Below are 25,699 nucleotides of genomic sequence, written 5' to 3'. Positions count from 1 at the left end.
CACACATCCTCCTGACTCGCCTTCCTTATTCCAATCTCTGTAAATCCAAGGTTTGCCACACCTCTGCTGCCCTTGTCTTCACTGAGATCCACGTTATTCCCGTGAGGCACATCCTGTAATCTACTTTTTACTTCAAACCTTTAAATGCTTATTCTAATATATTCATGGGATTTATGTCAAATTTTCTTTCTTTGATGCTCATATGAAATGCCTTGGGACTTCTTGCAAGATTAAATATGTAATGCAAATAATTATTCTGTTGTTATGACTCCTTTTAACACAGAGAAAAAAAATATTATTCCCATTTAAATGTTGGAAAATTAGGTATGGTTTTGTGACTTTTGCTTGATTTAAACATTATATTTGGAACAATGAATGGATGAGCAATATTGTTGACTTGCTCAAATAATTGTTCATTTTCTCTTTCTTTGCAGCTACAGAACCAATTGGAAAAGTAATAACATCTGGGCTTAATGTGACATTTATTATACCAAGTCTGACCTTCACTGCAGCTTTTAATGACCCCTCATCACTGTTGCACCAATCGGCATCAGAATCTATTACTTGGAAGGTAGTGCATCAAAGTATTATTTATCAGAATAATTTGACAATTATTTAATTTCATCTTCTAACTGAAATAATGCAAATACCTTCCTTGCAGCTCAATACCCTTTTCCAGAACAGTGATATAGCACCAGCATTTACAGACTGCAAAGTAATTTCTTTGAGGTAAGTTATATAACGTTGCCTTTATTCTTCACGTTATTTATATTATTTATATGCACAAAGTATTTTACCTAGGGTAGAGGAATGAAGAACTAGAGGACATAGGTTTAAGATAAAATGGGAAAGATTTAATGGGAACCTGAGGAGCAACATTTTCACTCAGAGGATGGTCGGTATATGGAATGTGCTGCCAGAGGAGGTAGTTGATAAAATAACAACATTCCAAATAGAATTTCCTAAAAGATTCTGTTGCATTGTGTATAATATAGTTGATTTAAAAAAAAATTGTTAAAACTATTTTAAGCACATTGTGACAATTTAAGGAATCGGTTTATAAACTGGTGCAATCTCCATCTTTATGTCACAGTACCTGTCTTGTTTCATGTACATGAACATTTTCTTTTTGACAGTGCTGCAAACAATCGGGGGACTGGCGTGTATGCTATCTGTTCCTTCAACAATACTTCTGCAGCAAAGAATGTGGACAGAGTTATTGTGTATCGCCAGTTCAGTTACACCACACAGAACATCATCAACTTTGGACATTATCTTCTGGATCCAAATAGTCTCTATGTTAACGGTAGGAACTGTATAATCATTTGACATTGTACTGCAGAATTCATAACAGAACCTGATCAGCAAATTGTGTTCATTTAATCTGTATTCTGTTTTTGTAATGTTATCTTTAAAGTAAAGCCACTTGAAAACAGCTTCCCCATTAGAGTTTGATACTACATTTTTTTCTTTTAATTTTGTAACAGCGGCACAAAGTTCTTCTTAATTTGACAGGCATCAAATACAGGAAGTATTTCATATCAGGTTCAAAAAAGCTCCAATTAATTTATCATTGCTATCATCTTTTCAGGTTACCACGAATCAAAACAGGCAAATGGTGAGTATGATTTCGGGCGTTGTTGCTTGTTAATGCTTCTTAAATAGTATTCCTGAAAGGGGGCGGCACGTGATGACGTAGGCACAGGTCGTGGTATTCCAGCTCCTCCGAACAAAACTTAGAAAAGTACCGAGTAAAATTGAACAAAGTTTCTTAGAAAGTCTATAATTCTCTATAAAGATTGGGGGATTATTTAGACATGTCTCTTAAACAAAAACTGAAGAAACCCACCGGGTTAAAGAGATCGGGTGAGAAGAGAGAAGGAGGCCCTGTTGCGTTGGAGAATCCTCGTGCTCAAGTTGAGAGGACTGGTCCCGAAGAAAGGCAAGCAGGAGCGGCGGCACCCGGGAGGAAGAGGCATGCCTCGCGTGAATACGGGGATCCGCGCATGCGCGAACAAGGGGAACCGCGCATGCGCGAAATGTCACAAGGCAAGTTAAAGAAACTACAATCCCAGGAGGCCTCTGCCACAGATAGTGACACCGACCAGGACCAGGACCAAGAACATACAGACGATCAAGAAGATTCATCAGAAGGTGAACCTTGCCTTCCAGATAGACCTAAAGGTATAATTGGAAGCAAAAAATATAGGGGAAGTATAGAAGAGATCTTAAAAGAAGTATGTGAACAATTAAAAAATAATACCATTGCTATCAACAGAAGTTTTAAAAAAATGGATAAATTGGATAAAAAAGTTTAAAAACTGGAAGTTAAGACTGAAGATACTACTGAAAGAGTGAATAAGATCGAAGACAACGTAACTGCTTGGATAACAGAAAGGAAACAGATATTTGAAAAACTGGACTTGTTGGAGAATACTAGTAGACGAAACAATATAAAGATTGTTGGTCTTGAAGAAGGCGAAGAGGGAGAAGACTCAATAGAATTCTTTCGAAAGTGAATTCCGAATATTTTGGAAATGGAAAAAAGTGAAATTGAAATTGAAAGGGCACACAGGGCATTAAGACCAAGTCCAAAACAGGGTCAGTATCCGAGATCAATTCTCATAAAATTATTGAGATATCAAGATAAAGAAAGAATTTTGAAGGCGGCTGTACAATGCAAAAAGAATTCTACTCCTCTGAAAAGTGGAGAGAATAATCTTTTTTTTCTATCCTGATATAAGTTATGAGCTTCTAAATAGAAGGAAGGAATTTAACCCTGCGAAAAAAGCCCTGTGGCAAAAAGGTTATCGATTTTACCTGCGATACCCTGCAACATTGAAAATTTTTATAGAAAAAGAAGGAAACAAATTTTTTACTGATCACAAGGAAGCTGAGGAATTTGCTTTAAAACTTCCAAAGGCTCAACAGATACAAGAAGATTGACAAGGAGACATGGACTGAAACGGATATGAACGGAGAGAAGATAAAGGATATGAAATGTAAAGAGTTAATGAAAAATGATTGGGAGAAAAGGTTATGCTAGTTCGGGGGGGGGGAGGGAGAACCACCAATTGATGACTGCGGGATTCATGTGTGTATTCATGGCGTGTGTCATGACCCGTAAAATAGAGGGAGGTAATGCTGTTTTATTTTTTATAAACAGCATTAGTAGGGGGTTATTTTGGGTTTTTTTAACTATTCCTTTTTCTTTTTCTTTTTCTTTTTCTTCTTTTGGCCTGGATGTTGGGGGGGGGGGGGATGTACAGCAACATGGTGAATTTTAAGGAAACTCCCCAAAGAACCATGAGAAACGAGGTGTTAAGTAATGTTATAGATAGGAGTAATTTTGTTAAGAATAATGGTTAAATTACTGAACTTTTTGAGTTTTAATGTTAATGGGTTAAATGGACCGATAAAAAGGAAGAGAATTTTAACACAGATGAAAAAATTGGAAGTGGATATAGCTTTCTTACAAGAAACACATCTAACTGAAAAAGAACATCAAAAGTTAAAGAGAGATTGGGTAGGAAATATGGTATCATCTTCTTTTAATTCAAAAGCAAGAGGGGTTGCGATCTTATTTAAGAAAACGCTACCAATTAAGATACAAAACATTGTAAGTGACCCAGTAGGTAGATTTATAATTGTACATTGTCAAATTTTCTCAGAATTGTGGACTTTAATGAATATATATGCACCAAATACAGATGATGAGAAGTTTGTGCAGGATACTTTTCTAAATCTAGCGGAAGCACATGAAAATATATTGATAGGGGGAGATTTCAATTTTTGTTTAGATCCAGTAATGGATAGATCATCAAGGACACCGACAAGGACAAGAGCAGCGAAGACAACCTTGAATTTAATGGAAAGTTTAAATTTAATAGATGTTTGGAGGAAAAGCCATCCCAAGGAAAGAGATTACTCTTTTTATTCCAATAGACATGATACATATTCTAGAATAGATCTATTTTTGATTTCAGCTCAATTAAGCGGTAGAATAATACAAATAGATTACAAGGCTAGATTGCTATCGGATCACTCACCATTATTAATGAAAATTACGATGCCAGATAAAGAACAGTCAGTGTATAGATGGAGACTCAACTCTTTACTATTGAAAAGGCAAGACTTCTGTGATTTTATTCGAGGACAAATTGAATTATATTTGGAAACAAATTTAAATTCAGTGGATGATAAATTTATTGTATGGGATGCAATGAAGGCTTATTTGAGAGGCCAAATTATAAGCTACTCATCTAAGATAAAGAAAGACTATAGGAAGGAATCTGAAAGATTAGAAAAAGAAATCACCGTATTAGAAAAAGACTTACAGAAAACTTCTTCAGATACAAAAAAAACACAACTTGCAAATAAAAAATTTCAATACAATACTTTACATACTCACAGAACAGAAAAACTAATATTACGAACGAACCAAAGATATTATGAATTAAGAGAAAGAGCGCACAAGGTATTGGCATGGCAACTGAAAGAAGAACAAATATCAAGAACAAATATCAAGAACAATAAATTCAATTAGAACAAATCAGAACATTATTACTTATAAACCTAGAGAAATTAATGAGGTATTTAAGCAATTCTACACTAATCTGTATCATTCTGAATCTGAAAAGGATGAAATTAAGATAAATAATTTTTTATCCAAGATACAATTACCAACAATCTCTAATGAGGAGCAGATGGGACTAAATGCCTCCTTTACTTTGAGAGAGGTGGAGGAAGTATTATATTCTTTACCAAGTAATAAATCTCTAGGGGAAGATGGTTTCCCGCCTGAGTTCTATAAAAAATTTAAAGATTTGTTGTTACCACTATTTATGGAAGTGATACATTAAGCGGAAAAAACTTCTACATTACCAGACTCCTTCTCACTGGCAATTATAACTGTAATTTTTTTAAAAAAAGGGAAAGACCCTTTAAATGCATCTTCTTATAGACCAATATCATTGTTGAATGCAGATTATAAAATAGTTGCTAAACTTTTAGCAAGGAGATTGGCAGAATATTTACCGAAGCTGGTTAAAGAGGACCAAACTGGATTTGTCAAAAAAAGGAAAATATCTGATAATGTAGCAAGATTTATAAGTATTTTACATTTAGCACAGAAAAGAAAGGAATTGAGCGTAGCAGTTGCTTTAGATGCTGAAAAGGCGTTTGACAGGTTAGAATGGGATTTTTTATTTAAAGTATTAGAGAAGTACAGATTAGGAAATGGTTTTATTAACTGGGTAAAAGCTCTTTATAAACAACCTAAAGCCAAAGTGGTGACAAATGGCCAATCTTCTCAATCATTTAATTTGGAAAGATCTAGTAGACAGGGATGTCCCTTGTCACCGGCTTTATTTGTATTGGCCATTGAACCTCTGGCAGAGCTAATAAGATCAGATTTAGATATTAAAGGATTTAAAGTTAATCAGGAAGATCACAAAATTACTATATTTGCAGATGATGTCTTAATTTGTCTTACTAGACCATTGGAATCCTTAAGAAAATTATATTTCAGACTGGAAGAATATGGGAAAGTATCAGGATATAAAATTAATAAAGATAAAACTGAAATAATGCCTCTTGTTGAAGGCAATTATGATCAATGTAAAAGAGAAAGTCAGTTTAAATGGCAAAAAGAAGGCATTAAGTTTTTAGGAGTTAAAGTAGATAATAAGTTAAATAATTTGTATAAATTAAATTATAAACCACTAATAAAAAAAATAGATGAGGACCTGAAGAAATGGATGAATCTTCCAATTACATTGATAGGGAGAGTGAATTGTATTAAGATGAATATTTTTCCGAGGATACAGTATTTATTTTCAACACTGCCTATACCTTTGCCAAATAAATTTTTTCAAGAATTGAACAAAACTGTGAGGAATTTTCTTTGGAAAGGTAAAATGCCAAGAGTGTCTCTGGAAAAATTAACATGGAAATTTGAATTAGGTGGATTGCAATTACCAAATTTTAAAAATTACTATCTGGCAGCACAAATGAGTTTTATTTCATCCTTTTATCAAGAGGGTGGAAAAACAGCATGGGTTAAAATTGAAATGGATAAAATAAAAGAGTCTTGTCCAGAAGAATTTATATATAAATGGGAAGCGAAGCTATTAGTTAAGGATAAAGAGTCACCTTTGCTAAAACATTTAATTAATACATTGTTGAAAACAGTTAAAGTTAAGGATAAAAGATTTTTTTTAACAGCTAAAACTCCATTAGTAAAAAATGGATTATTGCCGTTTGCTTGGAATAATCAAATACTACAACTCTGGGAACAGAAGGGTATTAAAAATATAGGAGATTGCTATGAAGGAAATACCTTTTTGACATTTTCTCAATTGAGAAATAAATATCAAATTCCAGGGAATAGTATTTTTTTCTATTATCAATTACAATCTTTTTTAAGGGAAAAGTTAGGTAATTCAATGTCTCTATTTCAGATTAAAGGAATGGAATCCTTGATTCAGGGCAAGGGAATTAAAAAATTTATATCATCAATGTATAAACTACTACAAATATCTAGTCCAAAGATAGGAATTCATAAGGCAAGACAAAGATGGGAAACAGATCTTAATATTATTATTGATGAACCAAGTTGGGAAAGACTGTGTCTAGATAGTATGAAAAATACTATTAATGTGAGATATAGCTTAGTACAATATATTTTTTTGCAGCAACTATATTTAACCCCGGAAAAATTAAAAAAATTTAAACCAAACTCATCGGAAATTTGTTTTAGATGCAACCAAGACGTGGGCACTTTTTTACACTCTACATGGGCATGTCAGAAGGTAACTCCTTTTTGGCAAGACCTAAACAAGTTTTGGGATCAATTGATGAATAAGATCATACCAATGGATTCAAGGTTGTTTTTGTTAGGAGATACAAAAGGAATAATACCAAAGCTAATTTTGGATAAATATCAGGAAAGATTTCTCAAAATATCATTAGCAGTAGCAAAAAAATGTGTAGCGGTTACTTGGAAAGAACAAAATGAAATAAGATTTGAAAGATGGTATGCAGAAATGCGGAGTTGTATCCCATTAGAAAAAGCAACGTATAATCTGAGAAATGGATACGACTTCTTCTTGAAGGTGTGGAACCCATTCATGGTAAAGCTAGGATTAAAAATAGGAAGTATTTAAACTCAGGATTGTTTGGTTACCTAATAAGAACTTAAAAATAAATTACTCGGCAGTGACTCCCTCGGGACTCCAGGTTTCTCTCTTTCTCTCTTTCTTCTGCTTTTTATTTTTCCTTCTTTTTAACTGGGGGGTGGGGGGGGAGGGGAGGGGGGTGGGGGAGGGGAGAAAATACAGAACAATACGTGTATAATCGAATTTATAAGGTAGTTATTATTGTTTAATATGAAATGTATAATGTATGAGTTCTGTTAAAACTTAAATAAAATATTAAAAAATTTAAAAAAAACACAGAGAAAAAAAATATTATTCCCATTTAAATGTTGGAAAATTAGGTATGGTTTTGTGACTTTTGCTTGATTTAAACATTATATTTGGAACAATGAATGGATGAGCAATATTGTTGACTTGCTCAAATAATTGTTCATTTTCTCTTTCTTTGCAGCTACAGAACCAATTGGAAAAGTAATAACATCTGGGCTTAATGTGACATTTATTATACCAAGTCTGACCTTCACTGCAGCTTTTAATGACCCCTCATCACTGTTGCACCAATCGGCATCAGAATCTATTACTTGGAAGGTAGTGCATCAAAGTATTATTTATCAGAATAATTTGACAATTATTTAATTTCATCTTCTAACTGAAATAATGCAAATACCTTCCTTGCAGCTCAATACCCTTTTCCAGAACAGTGATATAGCACCAGCATTTACAGACTGCAAAGTAATTTCTTTGAGGTAAGTTATATAACGTTGCCTTTATTCTTCACGTTATTTATATTATTTATATGCACAAAGTATTTTACCTAGGGTAGAGGAATGAAGAACTAGAGGACATAGGTTTAAGATGAAATGGGAAAGATTTAATGGGAACCTGAGGAGCAACATTTTCACTCAGAGGATGGTCGGTATATGGAATGTGCTGCCAGAGGAGGTAGTTGATAAAATAACAACATTCCAAATAGAATTTCCTAAAAGATTCTGTTGCATTGTGTATAATATAGTTGATTTAAAAAAAAATTGTTAAAACTATTTTAAGCACATTGTGACAATTTAAGGAATCGGTTTATAAACTGGTGCAATCTCCATCTTTATGTCACAGTACCTGTCTTGTTTCATGTACATGAACATTTTCTTTTTGACAGTGCTGCAAACAATCGGGGGACTGGCGTGTATGCTATCTGTTCCTTCAACAATACTTCTGCAGCAAAGAATGTGGACAGAGTTATTGTGTATCGCCAGTTCAGTTACACCACACAGAACATCACCAACTTTGGACATTATCTTCTGGATCCAAATAGTCTCTATGTTAACGGTAGGAACTGTATAATCATTTGACATTGTACTGCAGAATTCATAACAGAACCTGATCAGCAAATTGTGTTCATTTAATCTGTATTCTGTTTTTGTAATGTTATCTTTAAAGTAAAGCCACTTGAAAACAGCTTCCCCATTAGAGTTTGATACTACATTTTTTTCTTTTAATTTTGTAACAGCGGCACAAAGTTCTTCTTAATTTGACAGGCATCAAATACAGGAAGTATTTCATATCAAGTTCAAAAAAGCTCCAATTAATTTATCATTGCTATCATCTTTTCAGGTTACCACGAATCAAAACAGGCAAATGGTGAGTATGATTTCAGGCGTTGTTGCTTGTTAATGCTTCTTAAATAGTATTCCTGATTAATTTAACACAGCATTCAGCATCTCTTTTAGTTCCATAATCAATTGAATTTTTGTTACCTTGCATTCAAAACAATTATTCAGAGTATAAGTTGAAATTTTCTATTGTTTTCTGTTTCCATTTGATGTTTTCTATTGCCTGATTTCTTACGTGATTTTTGCAAAAACAGCAATGCAATAAGGTTATTAATTTCATCTTTCTTTCTTTTTGGCAGATTTTCCAAATAAAAGTCAATTGCTTACACTATTTAACGTGACCTTTACTGTAACTAATTTGCCCTTCGTTAATGCACTTCATAACCCGGCATCGGTTTTGTACCAATCAGCTATGCACACAATTACTCAAAAGGTGATCAAAGTAATATTCATTGAAATCATTTAACCATCATTTAATTTCGTCAGCTCACTGAAATTCTGAAAATTATCTTTCTTGCAGCTCACTACCTTGTTTACTAACAGTGATATAACTTCAACATTTATTGCCTGCAACACAAACTCCTTAAGGTGAGAATTATTCCTTGTTTTCCTCATTGTTCCCTGAAGCAATCTATGACAGAGGGATTAATCAGGAACTTCGTTCTTCTCTCAATATTTTCCTCTGCAGAAATATAATTTTGCTTCATTTCTCTGACCTTGGCCAATATATTTGAATTGAAGGTAGACACAAAATGCTGGAGTAACTCTGCGGGTCAGGGAGCATCTCGGGAGAGATGGAAGGGGGAACGTTTTGGGTGGAAACCCTTCTTCAGACTGATGTCAGGGGAGGGGGCGGGACAAAGATAAGATGTAGACAGAGACAGGAAGACTAGTGGCAGAACTGGGAAGGGGAGGCAATAGAGAGGGGAAGCATGGACTACCTGAAGTTAGAGAAGTCAATGTTCATACTGCTAGGGGGTAAACTGCCCAAGCGAAATATGAGGTGCTGTTCCTCCAATTTGCACTGGGCCTCACTCTGACAATGGTCAGATTGGGAATGGGAGAGGAAGTTGAAGTGCTGAGTCACCGGGAGATCAGGTTGGTTGAGACGGACTGAGCGGATGTGTTCAGTGAAACGATCGGCGAGCCTGCGCTTGGTCTTGCTGATGTAGAGAAGTTGACATCTGGAACAGCGGATACAATAGATAAGGTTGGAGGAGGTGCGGGTGACCTCTGCCTCTCCTGGAAATACTGTTTGGGTCCTTGTGAGTGGACACTACTCACTATTGAATTCAAAGACTAATGCATGCCTCCCTACCCCTTCTCCTTTTCCTGTGCCCCGCCCTCCCCGGTACTTACCTATTTCCCACCTCATTTTCACCTTCCGTTCTTCAATTCCCTCCCATTTATATCCCTCCCTCTAGCTTTACATTTCATCTTCTCTGCTCCTTATGTGATACACTTTGTCGCCTTTTCACCTCTAGCCTTTGTCACTTACTCCCATCTGCCACTCAAATCACCCTCATCAAGATCCATTATCACTTGCCAGGCTTCGTCCCACCCCACTTCTCTTTTCCAGATTTCTCCCCTCTACTATAATCAGTATGAATGGTCTCAACCCAAAATGCCACCGATCCATTCTCTCCACAGATGTTGCCTGACCTGCTAAGTTACTCCAGCACGTTGTCTTTTGCTCAAAATTCAGCATCTGCAGTTCCTTGTGTCTTAAATTATAATTATTTTGTTTTGCAGCACTGCAACCAATATGATGACCAAAGTATTTGCTATCTGTTCCTTCAATTCCATATCTACAGAGAATGAGGACAGAATTATCATACACGATCAGTTCAGTTCCAACACAAGGAACATCACTATTTTGGGAGCCTATTCCTTGGATAACAACAGTCTCTATGTAAATGGTATGAAATATCTGGTAATTTTTCATTAGAAAATCAAAATCAGTTTGTAACCTCCATGTGCTCCTGCCCCATGTGAAAGGGTTGGATAACCTTTACTCTGATATGTCCAAGTGGAATTCCTCTTTTCTTCTCTAGTGGCAGTGAAAAATAAGTAGTCTATTCCCCCCCCCCCCCCCCCGACCCTGTTCCAACATTCAAAGAGGTCCTGGCTAATTGGTGACCTAACTCCATGTCCCATACCCTAACTGTCCATAATGTTATCCATGTCAGATTTATAGTTAGAATTCACTTGGTCAATTGTTAGAAAAGGACCCCAGATTTCATTCTCATTTCATATTGATTTTTTTTACCAATTTCTCTCCTGGATGGGCTAGGCCTATTTCTTAAACAATGTCCCTCAATTCGAGGCACTCTAGCCACCAAAAGCATTTCCTATCTATTCCATTAGTTCATCCAACCATCTGGAAAATGTCAATCAAATTAAACCTTAACTTTTCATTTATCAGTAGGTAAACTGATCGTAGAAATCCTAGTAGCATTCCTATAAACTTATGTTATTCTTTCACCAAGAACAACATATCTTTCCCAGGGTGAAGTCCCAAGAACTGTTTTCAAAACTCTTGTAGTCTAACCATAGATTTGCACAATGTAGCACGATCCCTTGTGGTCTCGTTCTCTGCGTTTAAAATATGTGCATCATGAGACGTACCTATTTTCTGTTCTTGTCAAGGATCAATGCTCATCAACAATAAAATATTTTAGAATCTCAATTGCAAATACTAGATAAAAATGTATCTGGAAAACTGATGGTGCTATAGGTTGACAATTATCTGGATCTGATGACCAGAGTTCTATAATTTCAAAGAACGTGGCTACAGAAAGAGGGACCTTTGAATCTGCCATGGCTCCCTGGAATCTGAGGAGGACCCAGAGGACTGGAACACTGCAGATGTAATGTCACAGTTCAAGAAAACAAGAGACTATGTGCTTAACAACTGACAAAGGGAACATTCTGGAATCCATCATTAAGAAGCAAATAGTCTGACATTTGGAGAATCTATAGATTCTCTACCTCCTTTCATTTAGAAAATGATTTTCTGCCATCATTTTTCTTACCAATTAAAACAATAAACCTCAATTTATTATCGGTATCCCTGTTAGTTTTTGATTTTTAAATGTGTTCAGTTCATGTTGTTTCTTACAAACAGTGATCCATAGCTTTTTATTTACGTTTTCTTAAGCTCCAATTTCAATATAATAACAATACAAACATTATCCTGACATTTAATTCTGCTATATTGTTGTTTTTCAGACTATCATAAATCAGGTTTTCCAATCAGTAAGTACAATTCATTAGTCCTTTTTCTCTTTTGCCATTTGAACATTATGCTTCATTTTCAATACTGACATTCTGACATTATGCTTAATTTTCAAAACAGACACTCAGATCATGGCTGATTATTATCCATTCACATCGTTCTTAATGATCTCTCTTCATTGCTGCATTGTGTTTTAACGAATTTGGGAGAACCATTTTTTGTGGGGTTCTTTCTAGTTTTCTGCCCCGTTAACATATTTTTCTTTTTGCAAGGGGTTTCACCCTCATTTAGAGTCAACGAGCCACACCAGCCAGCATGTCCCATCTACATTAGTTCCATCTGCCTGCGTTTGGCCCATGTCCCTCTAAACCTGTCCTATCCATGTACCTGTCTAAGTCATAGGCTCATACAGCATGGAAATGGGCCCTTTGGCACAACTCGTCCATGCCGACCAAGATGCCCATCTAAGTTGGTCTCATTTGCCTGCGTTTGGCCATATCCCAATAACCTTGTTACTTGAGTTACTCCAGAATTTTGTGTCGATCTCCTTTTCTTAATTTCTCATACACTTTGAACGGTGTGGTTTCTGAAAAGTATGACCTCTTGTGGCTTCCCAGTGTAGAAACGCAGAGTAAAATGCAATAGCTCAAAGGTGATCAGCAACAAATTAAGCAGGCAGCACCAAAACTGCACACAGGAGCACAATGGTACACCATAAATAAACCATACAAACGTACCCTTATTTACATATACTGAAGTTTACAGGCATTAAACCTCACAAAACCTGACCTGCTGAGTTACTCCAGCACCTGACCTGCTCCAGCACCTGACCTAGTTACTCCAGCATTTTGGGTCTACCCTGACAAAACTATACATTGTTAAACCTCTTAAATTGTTGCACGTTGAACATTTGTTTTTGTGATTATTTTTTTCATTCTTTTTATCTGCTTAAGTGGCTTAATACCTATCTATAACAACACAATGTAAAGCTTTCTTTGTTGGAGGCATATAAATGCACGACAACTGCTAATATATTTTCTTTCAGTCCACCTTATGGTCAGTGGTTGAGACACAGTTAAAATTTTATAAAGTATATTGTTCAATTTTACTCTTTGATTAGGAATTATTATTTTTTAATTTCTATTTGCCTGCACATTCATATGTTGTGTAGTATGTAGGAGTTAAACCCCTTCCCTTTTCCATGTATCATCTGAGCTAATCATCTAAAGACTACATAACATAGATGCATAGATACATAGAAAATAGGTGCAGAAGTAGGCAATTCGGCCCTTTGAGCAAGCATCACCATTCAATGTGATCATGGCTGATCATCCACAATCAATATCCCGTTCCTGCCTTCTCCCCATATCCCTTGATTCCGCTAGCCCCAAGAGCTCTATCTAACTCTCTTTTGAGTGCATCCAGTGCATCCCCGATTTCTGGAGCCACTTCCTTGAGTACCCTGTGATGCAGACCATCAGGCCCTGAGGATTTATCAGCCTTCAGTCCAATTGTCTTAATGATAGCGGAGTCAGGGGGTATGGGGAGAGGGCAGGAACGGGGTACTGATTGTGAATGATCCGCCATGGTCACATTGAATGGCGGTGCTGGCTCGAAGGGCCAAATGGCCTACTCCTGCACCTATTGTCTATTGTCTATCAGTCGACCCAACACCATTTCCTGATTGATGCGAATTTCCTTCCGTTCCTCCATCACTCTAGATCCTCTGTCTCCTGGTACATCTGGGAAATTATTTGTGTCTCCCTTAGTGAAGACAGAACCAAAGCTGTTCAACTCATCTGCCATTTCCTTGTTCCCCATAATAAATTCACCTGTTTCTGTATTCAAAGGACTCACATTTGTCTTAACCAATTTTTTCCTCTTCTTCCTCCATGACCTGGAGAGCATGTTGTTTGCCACCCTCCTGTGGTGATCCACTAGTCTGCCTTCTAAGTTAGCTTGACTGTGAATTGAATGTAATTTTCACCTACAGCATACAACATCTACATTCAGCTCTTTAATGGGTTATCCTATTCGGCCCCCCCGACTCCATCAAATTGATAACAGGCAGTCTTGGAAGCCTATCCTGCCTAGTCAAACCGCATGTCAAAAACCTCGGCATGATATTTGACTCTGCATTAAAATTTGATAAGCAAGTCAACGCTGTGGTAAAAGCCAGCTTCTTCCAACTTCGAACCATAGCTAAAATCAAACCTTTCCTCAAATTCGACGACACAGAAAAAATCATTCACGCTTTCATTTCCTCCCGCCTAGACTACTGCAACTCCCTATACACTGGGATCAGCCAATCTTCCCTGTCCCGCCTGCAACTGGTCCAAAACGCCGCAGCGAGACTCCTGACGGGTACCCGTAAAAGGGACCACATCACCCCGATTCTGGCCTCTCTCCACTGGCTCCCTGTACGGTACAGAATCAACTTCAAGCTCCTCCTATTCACGTATAAAGCCCTAAATGGACACTCCCCCCCCTACATCAAAAATCTTCTAACCCCCCTCTCTAACTCCAGGTCCCTCAGATCGGCCGACTTGGGGCTATTCACTATCCCACGGTCTAGGCTTAAACTCAGGGGTGACCGCGCTTTTGCGGTTGCAGCTCCTAGACTGTGGAACAGCATCCCTCTCCCGATCAGAACTGCCCCCTCCATCGACTCCTTTAAGTCCAGGCTCAAAACATATTTCTACTCCCTAGCGTTTGAGGCTCATTGAGGAGGCGCTGTGAACTGTTTGCGTGCTACTGTATGTTTTCATTTTTTTTTATTTTTTTTCTATTGGAACCTAATCAAATGTACAGCACTTTGGTCAACGTGGGTTGTTTTTAAATGTGCTATACAAATAAAATTGACTTGACTTGACTTGACTTATAAATAAACATTGATGCATTTTAGGCATATTTAAAAAAGAATTTTAAAGCAATTTTAAAAGTAATTTAGGAAGGAGAAAACTAAAGCAGAAAGTGGAATTTGGAAAAGTAACATGTGCAATAAATAAGCAAAAGCAAAATATAGGCAGCCAATAAGGTCAATGGACAGAACAAAGTTAAAGAGGCAACAATTCTGCCTGTGTGGCTTACAACCCAACAATAGGAACTTCGAATTCTTCAATTTTAGGTAACACCCCCCTTCCCCCCCCCCCCTCTCTTTCTTGTGCCCTCCAACCTACTCTCCCACCGCCTATATCCCTACCTCTGGCTTTACATTTCACTCCTCTACTTATCCGACACCTCTTTGTCTCCTTTGCACCTGTAGCTTTTGGCCACCCATCTGTCAATCACTTCCCCCACTCCTTCACCTGTATGAACCCATCACTTGCCAGGCTTTGTCCTGTCCCCACCTCATTTCCAGCTTTCTTCCCCACACCCCTCCATACAATCAGTCTGAAGGATCCCGACCTGAAACATTGGCTTTCCATGTCTTCCAGAGGCGTTGCCTGACCCGCTGAGAGGTGACTCAAAGGATTTTAGATAGGCACATGGATTTGCAGTGTATGGAGGGATAGAGATCATGTGCAGGCAGATTCGTTTATCTTGGCGTCATGTTCGACACAGACATGTTGCACCAGAGAGCCTGTTTCTGTGCTGTACTATTCTACGTTCTAATTGGGGAATTGGTAATATATTTCCCAGCATCTTTCTCAATGTTTGTGCAAGTTGCAATGATAAAGCAAAGCCTTATAATTATATTCATTCCATTACAATGTTCAAAAACAAATGAAGCAGGTTGCCAGTAAAACACCATTGCTTATTTTATGTTTTCTCATCCAAACCATAACTCAACAACCAGGTCAGAAAACTCTGTGCTTTGATGTGTCTGTTATCATCACCAACCTACCAGTCAGTTCAGTTCTACTTGACCCAACCTCGGCACTGTATCAGTCGGCTTCAGCTAATGTCATTTATCAGGTATCCCTAAATAAATTTAAATAATCTTTATTAAAATAATTTAAATAATGTGATAATAATTATTAACAAGTATATTTTTCTTTCAGCTCAATGCCATCTTTCGCAACAGCAAAATAAGGGCTCAATTTTTAGAATGTACAAACATCCGCTTAAGGTAAGAATCCTTTCTTACCTTTTATAGATTTGCTTAGAAATTGGGGATCTTGTAGACTTCTACTCATGATAAGCCATGATCACATTGAATGGCGGTGCTGGCTCGAAGGGCCGAATGGCCTACTCTTGCACCTATTGCTAATCTATTGTCTACTCATCAATACTATGAGTGCCTGATTTAGTACTAATACATAATGGTGCCTTCGTATCAATATGATTGACAACAGGTTTAAATGATTAATCGGATTAGAATGACTATTTATTTAGTATTGCCCTTTATTCTCCAAGTTATGATTCATTCCATGGAATCCTTTGCCACAAAAGGCTGTGAAGGCCAAGTCAATGGATATTTTTAAGGCAGAGATAGATAGTTTTTTGATTACTATGGGTGTCCGGGGTTATGGGGAGAAGGCAAGAGAATGTGGTAAGGAGGGAGAGATAGATCAGCCATGATTGAATGGTGGAGTAGACTTGATAGGCCGTATGGCCTAATTCTGCTCCTATTACTTATGATTCCACGTTATCAGGCAAGAATCTCATTATAAAAGAAATATCCTAGAAGGTTTTGCTTTGTGCTCTGGCTTCACGGAGCTGTTTTTCACCAGAATTAATCTCAGAGACAATGCACAATGTTCTCAAAGTGCTCTACAGAGCATTTAATATTGTTGTTTGGGGATAGATGACAAGGCAATTATTTTGATAAAGGAGATGTAATTTCCTCTAAAATTTGACTTGATAAAGTATTGATCAATAGGAATAAAAATATAGTTAAATTATTGGGACAACGCAAGTTAGTGCTGATATGGTAAATACCACAGGATAGGTTTCACCTTGGTTTTAGCATCTCAGACATATCATTCCTTCCTGGTCCTCCTTGCAGCTCTATCGGCTTATTTTGTCTCCTTCTCCATTCTGATGAAAGGTCAGGACACAGAACATAGAACAGTACAGCACAGCAACAGGCCCTTTGGCCCACAATGCCAAGATAAACAAATCTCCTCTACTAGCACATGATCCATAACCCTCCATTCCCCGCAACCCAGGTGTCTATCTAAAAACCATTGCCTTCACCACCACCCCTGACAGCACATTCCTGACCTGCACCATTCTCTGAGTCTTCAACCTGAAAAATCGACACTATTTCTCACTGTGCTGATACAGTTGAGTATTGGTCCAGCATTTTCTATTTTCATTTTAGTTTTCCAGCATCCTTTTTTTTTTGGTTTAAAATGGGACAGCAGGCTGAATCTGTGGCTGTGCACAACCTGTAATTGTACAATTGTGACACATAATAGAGTCATGTAATCTGTGGAGCTGAAGGTAGATTAAACACCCTGTCCTTCACTGCATAGAGCATTCAGCCTGTGAAAAAGCCAAGAACAACTATTCCTCTGAAGTAAGTCTGATTTAAGCTAGCTAAAGATATGCAATTTAGTGAATAGTGCTCTCTCGAAACTAAGAGTATTTTTTAGAAATAACATTTCAATTAATTTACATTTGGCAGCGCGACAAACGAGGGCTTTGTGAAAGCACTTGCCGACTGCTTTTTCAAGAATTCTTCACAGCAGATTGACAATGTTATCGTGGAGCAGGCATTCAGAGACGGAACAAATAATACCTCCAGCACTGCAACTTATGAATTTAACACCAATAATGTTCAGATAACTGGTATTTAACTTATTTTATTCATATGCCATATGCATTTCAATAAGTCCATACATATCAACGTGAATTATATTTGGAATTCATTCTCATTATGTGTACTTCTAGCCTGTCCATTGAATTGCGTCCTGAGCTAATGAATGATTAAAGATTTCTGTTTGTCAATGATAAAAATGTATTAGTTTATTCATTAAACTGAACACTAAAGCTTTAGAACATTTTCTAAGGATAAAATTTGGTGAATGGCTTATTATTCTATTAGTTTTTCATAGTGAATTGCTAACAGCCAAATAGATTAACTTAAAAAAAATGAAACAGGGAACATTCAGCCATTCGTGCCCATTCTGGCATGCAATAACATCACAATATTGGTCCTATACCTCAGCACCACTTTCCTATGCTAACCTCATATCTATCCCCTGACTCTCTTAAATTAATATATTCATCAATATCTTAAATGTTGATATTTATATGTTTATAAACTTGTATAAATTAACCCGTTTCATTGTTGTTTTTTAAAGTAAGAGGTGTTAACATTAAAGATTATAAATTTTAGATATAGATTTTACGCTTGACTGTAATCATTTCTGATTTAACTTTAGAGTAATATTTTAAAACATGTCTTATTTTAGGCTGTGAGGAAGCAAAATCTCCGGTCACAGTTGCTACATCAGTACAGCCTCCAACAACAGTTTCACTACGCAAATCGGACCTCGGCTTTCAAATTAACTTCACAATAGTAAACGTCAACTTTACAGACCAACTCCAAATTTTAGAATCTTCTTCATATAAAAACCTAACAACGAATATCATGGCAAGGGTAATGATTTCTGCTTATATTAATTGTTGGACATTAAAATATTTTAAAGTTAATGACAAAATCTTGGACTTGATCTATTAAAATTTGAAATAATTGTAATGTAACACAAATGTGATAAATTTATTTTGTTCCACTTCATTTATTTTCAGGCAAATTCATTTAAATTATTCTTTTTTTTTGTTTACAAAGGATTAGATTTATATTTACCATCATTCTTTTACAGCTTCAAGATCTTTTTATAAACAGTGTTCTAAGCGAATGCTATAAATTTTGCAATGTTTCTAATTTAAGGTAAGGAAAAGAGTTATGTATTTATGTATTTCATAAAAACATCTAGAAATCTATCTTAATATAAATAAATAGCCAATTGTTAAACTTATTAAATATTATTTATGTCAATTTTAGTTATTCTTCGTTGTCACTGAATTCTATAAACTATAAAACTAGCCTTGCAAGATTTTTACACAAAGCAAAACCTGGTGTCAATGGCTGTCAGAATGATTCAGCTCCCCTGAAAAGATGAAGAAACAAGAGTCTAGATTTTAGAATCAGGAGTAAAAAGAAAACAGCTGGAGGAACTCAGCGGGTCAAATAGCATCTTTGATGAGAAATGAACAGTTCATATGGAGAGGGGAATGTTGAGGGAAATGCTTTGAGTCGAGACGCTTCATTTGGACTCAAAGAGTAGAGGATTGATTAACAGTTCATATGAAGGTTCTCAGCCCAAATGTCCACGGTCTGTTCCCTCCAGATGCTGCCTGATCCACTGAGTTCCTCCTGGGACCTATTCACTGCTGAGGTCTCACTTTGACTTCCCAGATGCCAGCAGGATGCCCAGTTTCATTAAAACCCTCCCCCCCCCCCCCCCCCCACCCAACCCCACCCCCCCCTCCCCCACCACAGGTAAATGCAGACAGGCAGTATGTTCATACAGTCAGTCTGGATGTTGGGGTGAAATCAGGTACAATTTTGTCCTTAGTTTCACTTAGATTCATTGCAGAAATGATATTAATTAGTATTCAGAAAGGACTTTGATTTAAGTGGAAACCTTTTGTTAGAATTGGACTTCCTTGTAGACTTCCTCTGGAGCTTTCCCTGGTAAGTTCTATTCTGACCACAACTCATTCCCGTCAGTTGTGTAAAGCGTTTTATGTGCTTGTGTTGGCATGTCGTAATTTGCCTCCTTTCGAGGAACTACAACCCATAGATCCAGCCAGATATGCATTTAGAGCTCATGGCTATCAATGAATTTCTAGGCCTTATTATCTGTGCTTCCATGCCGACTGATGTATCATCAAGATAATGGGAAGTGTCAGTCATAGCATTTAATTCATATAGTAAGCATGTTGGCAATACGGCATGAAAAAATGAATGTGTAGAAAAGAACTGCAGATGCAGGTTTAAATCAAAGTTAGACACAAAAAGCTGGAGTAACTCAGTGGGACAGGCAGCATCTCTGGAGAGAAGGAATGGATGATGTTTCGGGTCGAAACCCTTCTTCAGACTGATGTCAGGGGAGTGGGCAGGACAGAGATAGAATATAGTCGGAGACAGTAAGACTGGTGGGAGAACTGGGAAGGGGGAGGGGATGGAAAGCAAGGGTCATTTGAAATTAGAGAAGTCAATGTTCATACCGCTGGGGTGTAAGCTACCCACGCGAAATATGAGGTTCTGTTCCTTTTAGAAAAAGGAACAGCATGAAGACCTTGTGTGAATGTTGAGGGAGATATGAGAGAGAAATTAAAAAATGACATTGTTTAAAAAAATCTCCAAAAACAAATTTAATTCAAAGCATAAGACTCTGCTAGTTAAAGTTAATTTTCATTACTGGAGAGGTTAAGATTGATTGTCATTAAAATATATTTGTATGAAGGATTTATTCTAAGATCTCCCAACTTAAATGTGTGTCTCAATGATCAATCTTTAAGGAGATATCATTTTTTGCAGTTTTTGGAAGAGTAGAGCTTGCTCTATATATTTAGCTATGTGTGTGATTACTGTAAGTTACTGTTGATTTAATAAGATTTGAATGATGAGCAATGATATTTCTCCTGTGAAATACACTATTAGCATGAGTTAAGAATGAAACTCATATTTTACTCTGTGTTAAATTGTTATCTCCCCAACAGCTCAGGATCAGTGAAAGTTTCCACTTCTTGCTTCTTTGACCCTTTGAAAGGAAACGTAATCACTTCAGAAAGAATCCAATCACAATTTGTTCTTGGAACAAATGAATCAACGCAGCTTGCTGAATTTCAGCTAAAACCTGACAGTGTACTTGTAGGTATGTATCACTGCTGTTTCTCTTCATATATTCACTTATACTATGTTGGCACGCCTATTCCATACTCAAAGACACAAGTTATTACAGATGCTGAAATCTTGTACAAAAAAGAAAGTGGTGAAGGAACTCAGCAGGTCAGGCAGCATCTGGAGGGAATGAACAGATGGCATTTTGTTTATTCTGCAATTGTTAATATCGGGCAGAACCTATCAAAAATAGATTGCGACCAGCTAATTTCAGGTGAAATGCCATCCCATAAATAAGTCCCTTAAAGAGCGATAGTGAGAGGTCAGAGTCAACATGTCATGAAAAGTAAGGATGGCGAGATTAGGGAATCCTGGTTGACACAAGATGCTGAAGGATTGATGAGGAATCAAAAGGAAGCATTTGACAAGTATAAGCAACTGGAAATGGTAGAGTCATGTGAGGCATAAAGGGAGAGAAGGAAGGTATTTAAAAAGGATATTAGGAGAGCAATAAGAGGTCATGAATAGGCTGGCAAGATTAAGGAGAAACCCAAGGTATTCTATAAATATTTTATATTGAAGGGAATAACCGGGGAGAGAGTAGATTCCTTTAGGAATCAAAGGGATAATCTGTGTATGGAGCTATGGTCGTGGACAATTACCTAAATAATTAGTAAGGATGTCAAAGGTTAGGGGATTAAGGCAGGAGAATGGGATTGAGGGGGAAAAATAGATCAGCCATGATTGTATGATGAAGTAGACTCAAAGGTCTGAAAGGCCTAATTCTGCTCCTATGTCAAATGGATACTTTTCAACAGTTTTCACTAAGGACATGGGGAGGGAGAGTTCAGAGCATTGAACAGTGATGTTCACGTTAATGTTAGGAAGAACGAGCTGCTACATATCTTAGGACACATAAAGGTGAATAGTCCCCAGGGCCTCATGAATGCATCTCAGACAGCAATTGGAGGATAAAGACGAGATTGCTGGGACCCCAATTGACAAATTTGCATCTTTGTTAGCCATGGGTGAAGTACTAGATTACTGGAGGATTTCTATATTTGCTCCTTTATTCAAAAAAAGTCTGCAGGGATTAGCCTGCTAATTACAAGACAGTGAGTCTTACATCATTACCAGGGAAACTAATGAAAAAAAATCAAAGGGGCAGAATTTATATTCACTTGGAAATGCCAAGATTGGTTCATGGTAGTCAGCACGGCCCTCTATAAAGGAAACCCTGTCTCACAAATCTGTTTGAATGCTTGGAGACGGTATATAGGCACTTTGATGAGGGGAGTGTGATAAATGTTGTCCACATGGATTTTAGTAAGGCCTTTGACAAGGTCTTGCATAGTAGGCTGTTCCGGAAGTTAACAGCCCATGGGATCCAGAACAGGCTGGCAAATCAGATCCAAAATTGGCTTGGTTACAGGAGGCAGAGGGTGGTGATGAAGGATTGCTTTTCTGTTTGGAGGTGTATGACCTCTAGTATAGTGCAAGATTAGTGCTTGAACCCTTGATGTGTATGGCACATTAATGACTTGGGTATGAATGTACTAAGTGTGGTAAATAAGTCTGCAGATGATACAAAAATTGGTGTTGTAGATAACAAGGAAATTGCTTTAAAGCTACAGCATCAGCTGGAAAGTTGGGTAGAGCAAAAATAAATAGAATTTCTTCCTGGCAAATGCAAGGTAAAGTATTTTTATACACAGTAGATGGTAGTGTCAAGGGTGTATTGATGAACCCTGGATTCATTGGTTACAAATCGATAGACTCCCTGAAAGTGGCAGTTCAAATGGATAGGGTGGGATTCTTGTCTCCATTGGATGCTGGCCTTCATTGGCCACGGAATAGAATATAATGACTGGAATATCATGTTACAGCCTTATAAAACATAAGCTTGGCCATACCTAGACTTTTATGTGCAGTTTGTGGAAAAATGTGTTTGGAGAGAGTGCAGAACGTTGCCTGGTTTGAAGGATGTTATTTACAGGGAAAGATTGGATAGGCTGACTTATTTTTCCTGAAGGAAAGAGACTAAGAGGTGATCGAAGCAGATATTCTCACTACATTTTGTGAAACAAGACAAGTACTTGCATCATCAAGGCATGGAAGGCTATGCCTAAGACAGGTAAATAGGATGAGGTACAATAGGCAGCATAGACATGGTGAGTCGAAGGGCTTACTTCTGTACTCTGCGACTCTATGACTCTTTGGTTTATAGTGCTAACTCCCAAGATATCAGATGGGATGGAAATTGAATTTGCATAGATTTTGAAAGCTGTTTCTCAGATACTTTTGGACAACATGAATAACTCCAGATCCATTATTCTCCTCTCAGAATTAATTATTCTCATTTACTAGTTTTAAAGTTCCCAGTAAACTAGTTTTACAGGAGCCAAGGAGAAGTCCTCAGAGCTGTGTATAATTGGTGTAGGACGGGCTTTCGCATTGTTATGTTTAAAGATAACAAAGTTCCAAAACAGATTCTGTCGAATGTGCCCATGAGTGCAAAAACAACCTCCTTTACATTATTACCATTTGCTTAATCATAAATTGCTTCATAATAAATCCAGCTCAGCCAACCTCTTGATATTTCTTAAGTTCAAGTTCAGGCTTACTGTCATACACATGAGTTTGACAAGGCACTGATACAAGGACAAATCCTGCTTGGAGCAGTATCACAGGCATGTAGACTCAGACAGACACACCAAAGCAAATTATTCATAAATTAAACATAACATTCTAAAAGAAAGAAAATAGTACAAAAAAAATAATTTGTGCAAAAACATAATTAAAAAAGAAAAAGTTCATAGCAGTGCAAGAAGTGGGTCGTAGCGTTCTGTTGTCAAGATAAGTTAGGGCTGCGTCGGTCGGTTCAAGAACATGATAGTTGCAGGACAGTAGCTGTTCCTGAACTGGTTCAGACTCACACTGGTTTGGGATTACAGTGCATTAAACCTGATATTGTTAACAACAATTTCCAATCAACCCTTGCCCACACTCCATAATTTTGCACAACATTTCCTCAAATAAGTGGGATATATTTGATGTATAAAGTAGACAATTAAACCTAGTAGCCATAATTAAAATATTATTTGTTTTGTATAATTATATTGCAATGTATTTGTTTACCTTCAGCAGGTCCCAGGTCATCTGGATTTTTGGGTGGAAGTGAATTGCCATATTGGGCCATCATACTGATAGTATTGGCCATTCTGCTGGCTTTGTTTCTCCTTGTCCTTTTGGGCTGTTTGGTAAGTACATTCAGTTCTTGTAATGATATATAACCATATCTAACGCACTGTTACGTTAAGCAGCCCAGGTTAACATATGCTACAAGTTGCTCACTAATTACATAGATCTCTGATAAAATTAACTAAAATGGGCAAATTTATACAGTTACCTAGTAATTGTCAGAATCAACTGATGGAAATGTCTATTCAAAACAATAACCAATTTCAGAATTACATTTAACAACTGGATACAGGTGAGGGAGGTTTGATTGGCAGATGCATATTTATCACAACAAATTTTGTCTCCAACATTTGTCACTTACTCCACCCATCTGCCAATCACCTCCCTCCCTCACCTGCATCTACCTATTACTTGCCAGGCTTTGTCCCCGTCCCCCCCCCCCCCCCCCCCCCACCCACCCACATCTCTTTTCTACCTTTTTCTCCCACTTACAACAATCAGTGTAAAAAAGGGTTCCAACTCGTAACATCACCTCTCCATATTCCTCAGAGATGCTGCCTGACCTGCTGAGTTATTGCAGCAATTGTGGTTTGCTCAAGATTCCAGCATCTGTAGTTCCATGTGTCCCTTTAGCTTTGTTCAATCTCTCCTAATGGAAAAAGCATAGGATTCATTTTAACTTGGAGTTCAAAATGATCAATCAAATAATTTAGATTTCCTTATCTTTTCACCTTGTTTCCATGAACAAATAGACTGCATCTTGAAAACTCACATTTGCTTACATATTCTTCGACTTCAAGCCTAACACTCTCCAAATCTCATTTTCTTCCAGATTACTTTGTGCATTAAGAAGAAGTTTCATGGCTTCTATGAGATGTTACAAAATCCCTTTGGAATCTACTATTCTCATCTGGATGGAAAATAGTAGTTCTTGCACTTGAAAGTTAGTCTTTCCAACATAATCATTGTAATATTTAAGAATGTACGGAATGAAAGTTTGTTACAACAAATATGCAGAGATGTTTTATATATTTATGAGTAAATTAGCTTGAGCAGCAACCTATGCCAAAGATTTTATTCTTCCTTGAGTTTGTTCTGAGAATGTAATGCCTGTCTCTTGTGCATATACATCCAATTCTTTTCTGGAAAAAAATTAGAAACAATTTTAGAACCCTTTTCAAAGAGTGAAAATGTCTTTCATCCTTCACAGTATCAAATATAAATGATCTACTGTTGTATAATTTAATTAGCGAAGGGATGGTATTTATGTATCCACTCGGTCTACTGATTTGATTACACATAAGTAAAGAGAATATTTAATACATTTTTTGTAGTTAAAAAGGAAATAAAGTTTTGTATATTGAAATGAACCTGTCTACACAAGTCATTTTTGTATTTAGAAAATGGTTTAAATTTCAGCTCAAATTTCCACTTCTGTGCTGCTTTTACCAGCTTCCCAGGGGCCACTGCCAACCCACATCAATCGATTCCACTTTGTCTCTTGCTCATTACCTTCACCTCAGGCTTGGTCCCACCACCACCAATAACCTAGCTATCAGCCAAAGGAATTCAACAGGTCCCATCTGGCTAGTGCCCACAATTCATCCATCTTATATCAACAAGGCTCAATGCTGAATTGACCTCACTCCTCAGACAGCTTATGGATTCTTCATCAACTCGATGATCATTTTGG

The 25,699-nt window shown here is 37.1% G+C and overlaps 1 protein-coding gene across 1 annotated transcript; it reads left to right on the top strand.

Annotated features, from left to right (window-relative positions):
• Window positions 1–1,690: 1,690 nt before the first annotated feature.
• On the top strand, window positions 1,691–25,186 carry LOC144607159 (mucin-16-like). The gene is made up of 17 exons (XM_078423801.1): window positions 1,691–2,184; window positions 7,609–7,745; window positions 7,836–7,903; window positions 8,311–8,480; window positions 8,766–8,792; window positions 9,064–9,197; window positions 9,285–9,352; window positions 10,517–10,683; window positions 11,996–12,022; window positions 15,802–15,920; window positions 16,007–16,074; window positions 17,578–17,741; window positions 18,368–18,555; window positions 18,779–18,846; window positions 20,685–20,839; window positions 23,950–24,065; window positions 24,839–25,186. The coding sequence occupies exons 1-17, from the start codon at window positions 1,818–1,820 to the stop codon at window positions 24,929–24,931; spliced, it is 2,136 nt and encodes a 711-aa protein (XP_078279927.1). The 5' UTR covers window positions 1,691–1,817; the 3' UTR covers window positions 24,932–25,186.
• The last annotated feature ends 513 nt before the right edge of the window (window positions 25,187–25,699 follow it).

The sequence above is a fragment of the Rhinoraja longicauda genome, chromosome 28, assembly GCF_053455715.1.
Source record: "Rhinoraja longicauda isolate Sanriku21f chromosome 28, sRhiLon1.1, whole genome shotgun sequence".
NCBI lineage: Eukaryota > Metazoa > Chordata > Chondrichthyes > Rajiformes > Arhynchobatidae > Rhinoraja > Rhinoraja longicauda.
This window is presented reverse-complemented; position numbering and strand designations above follow the sequence as displayed.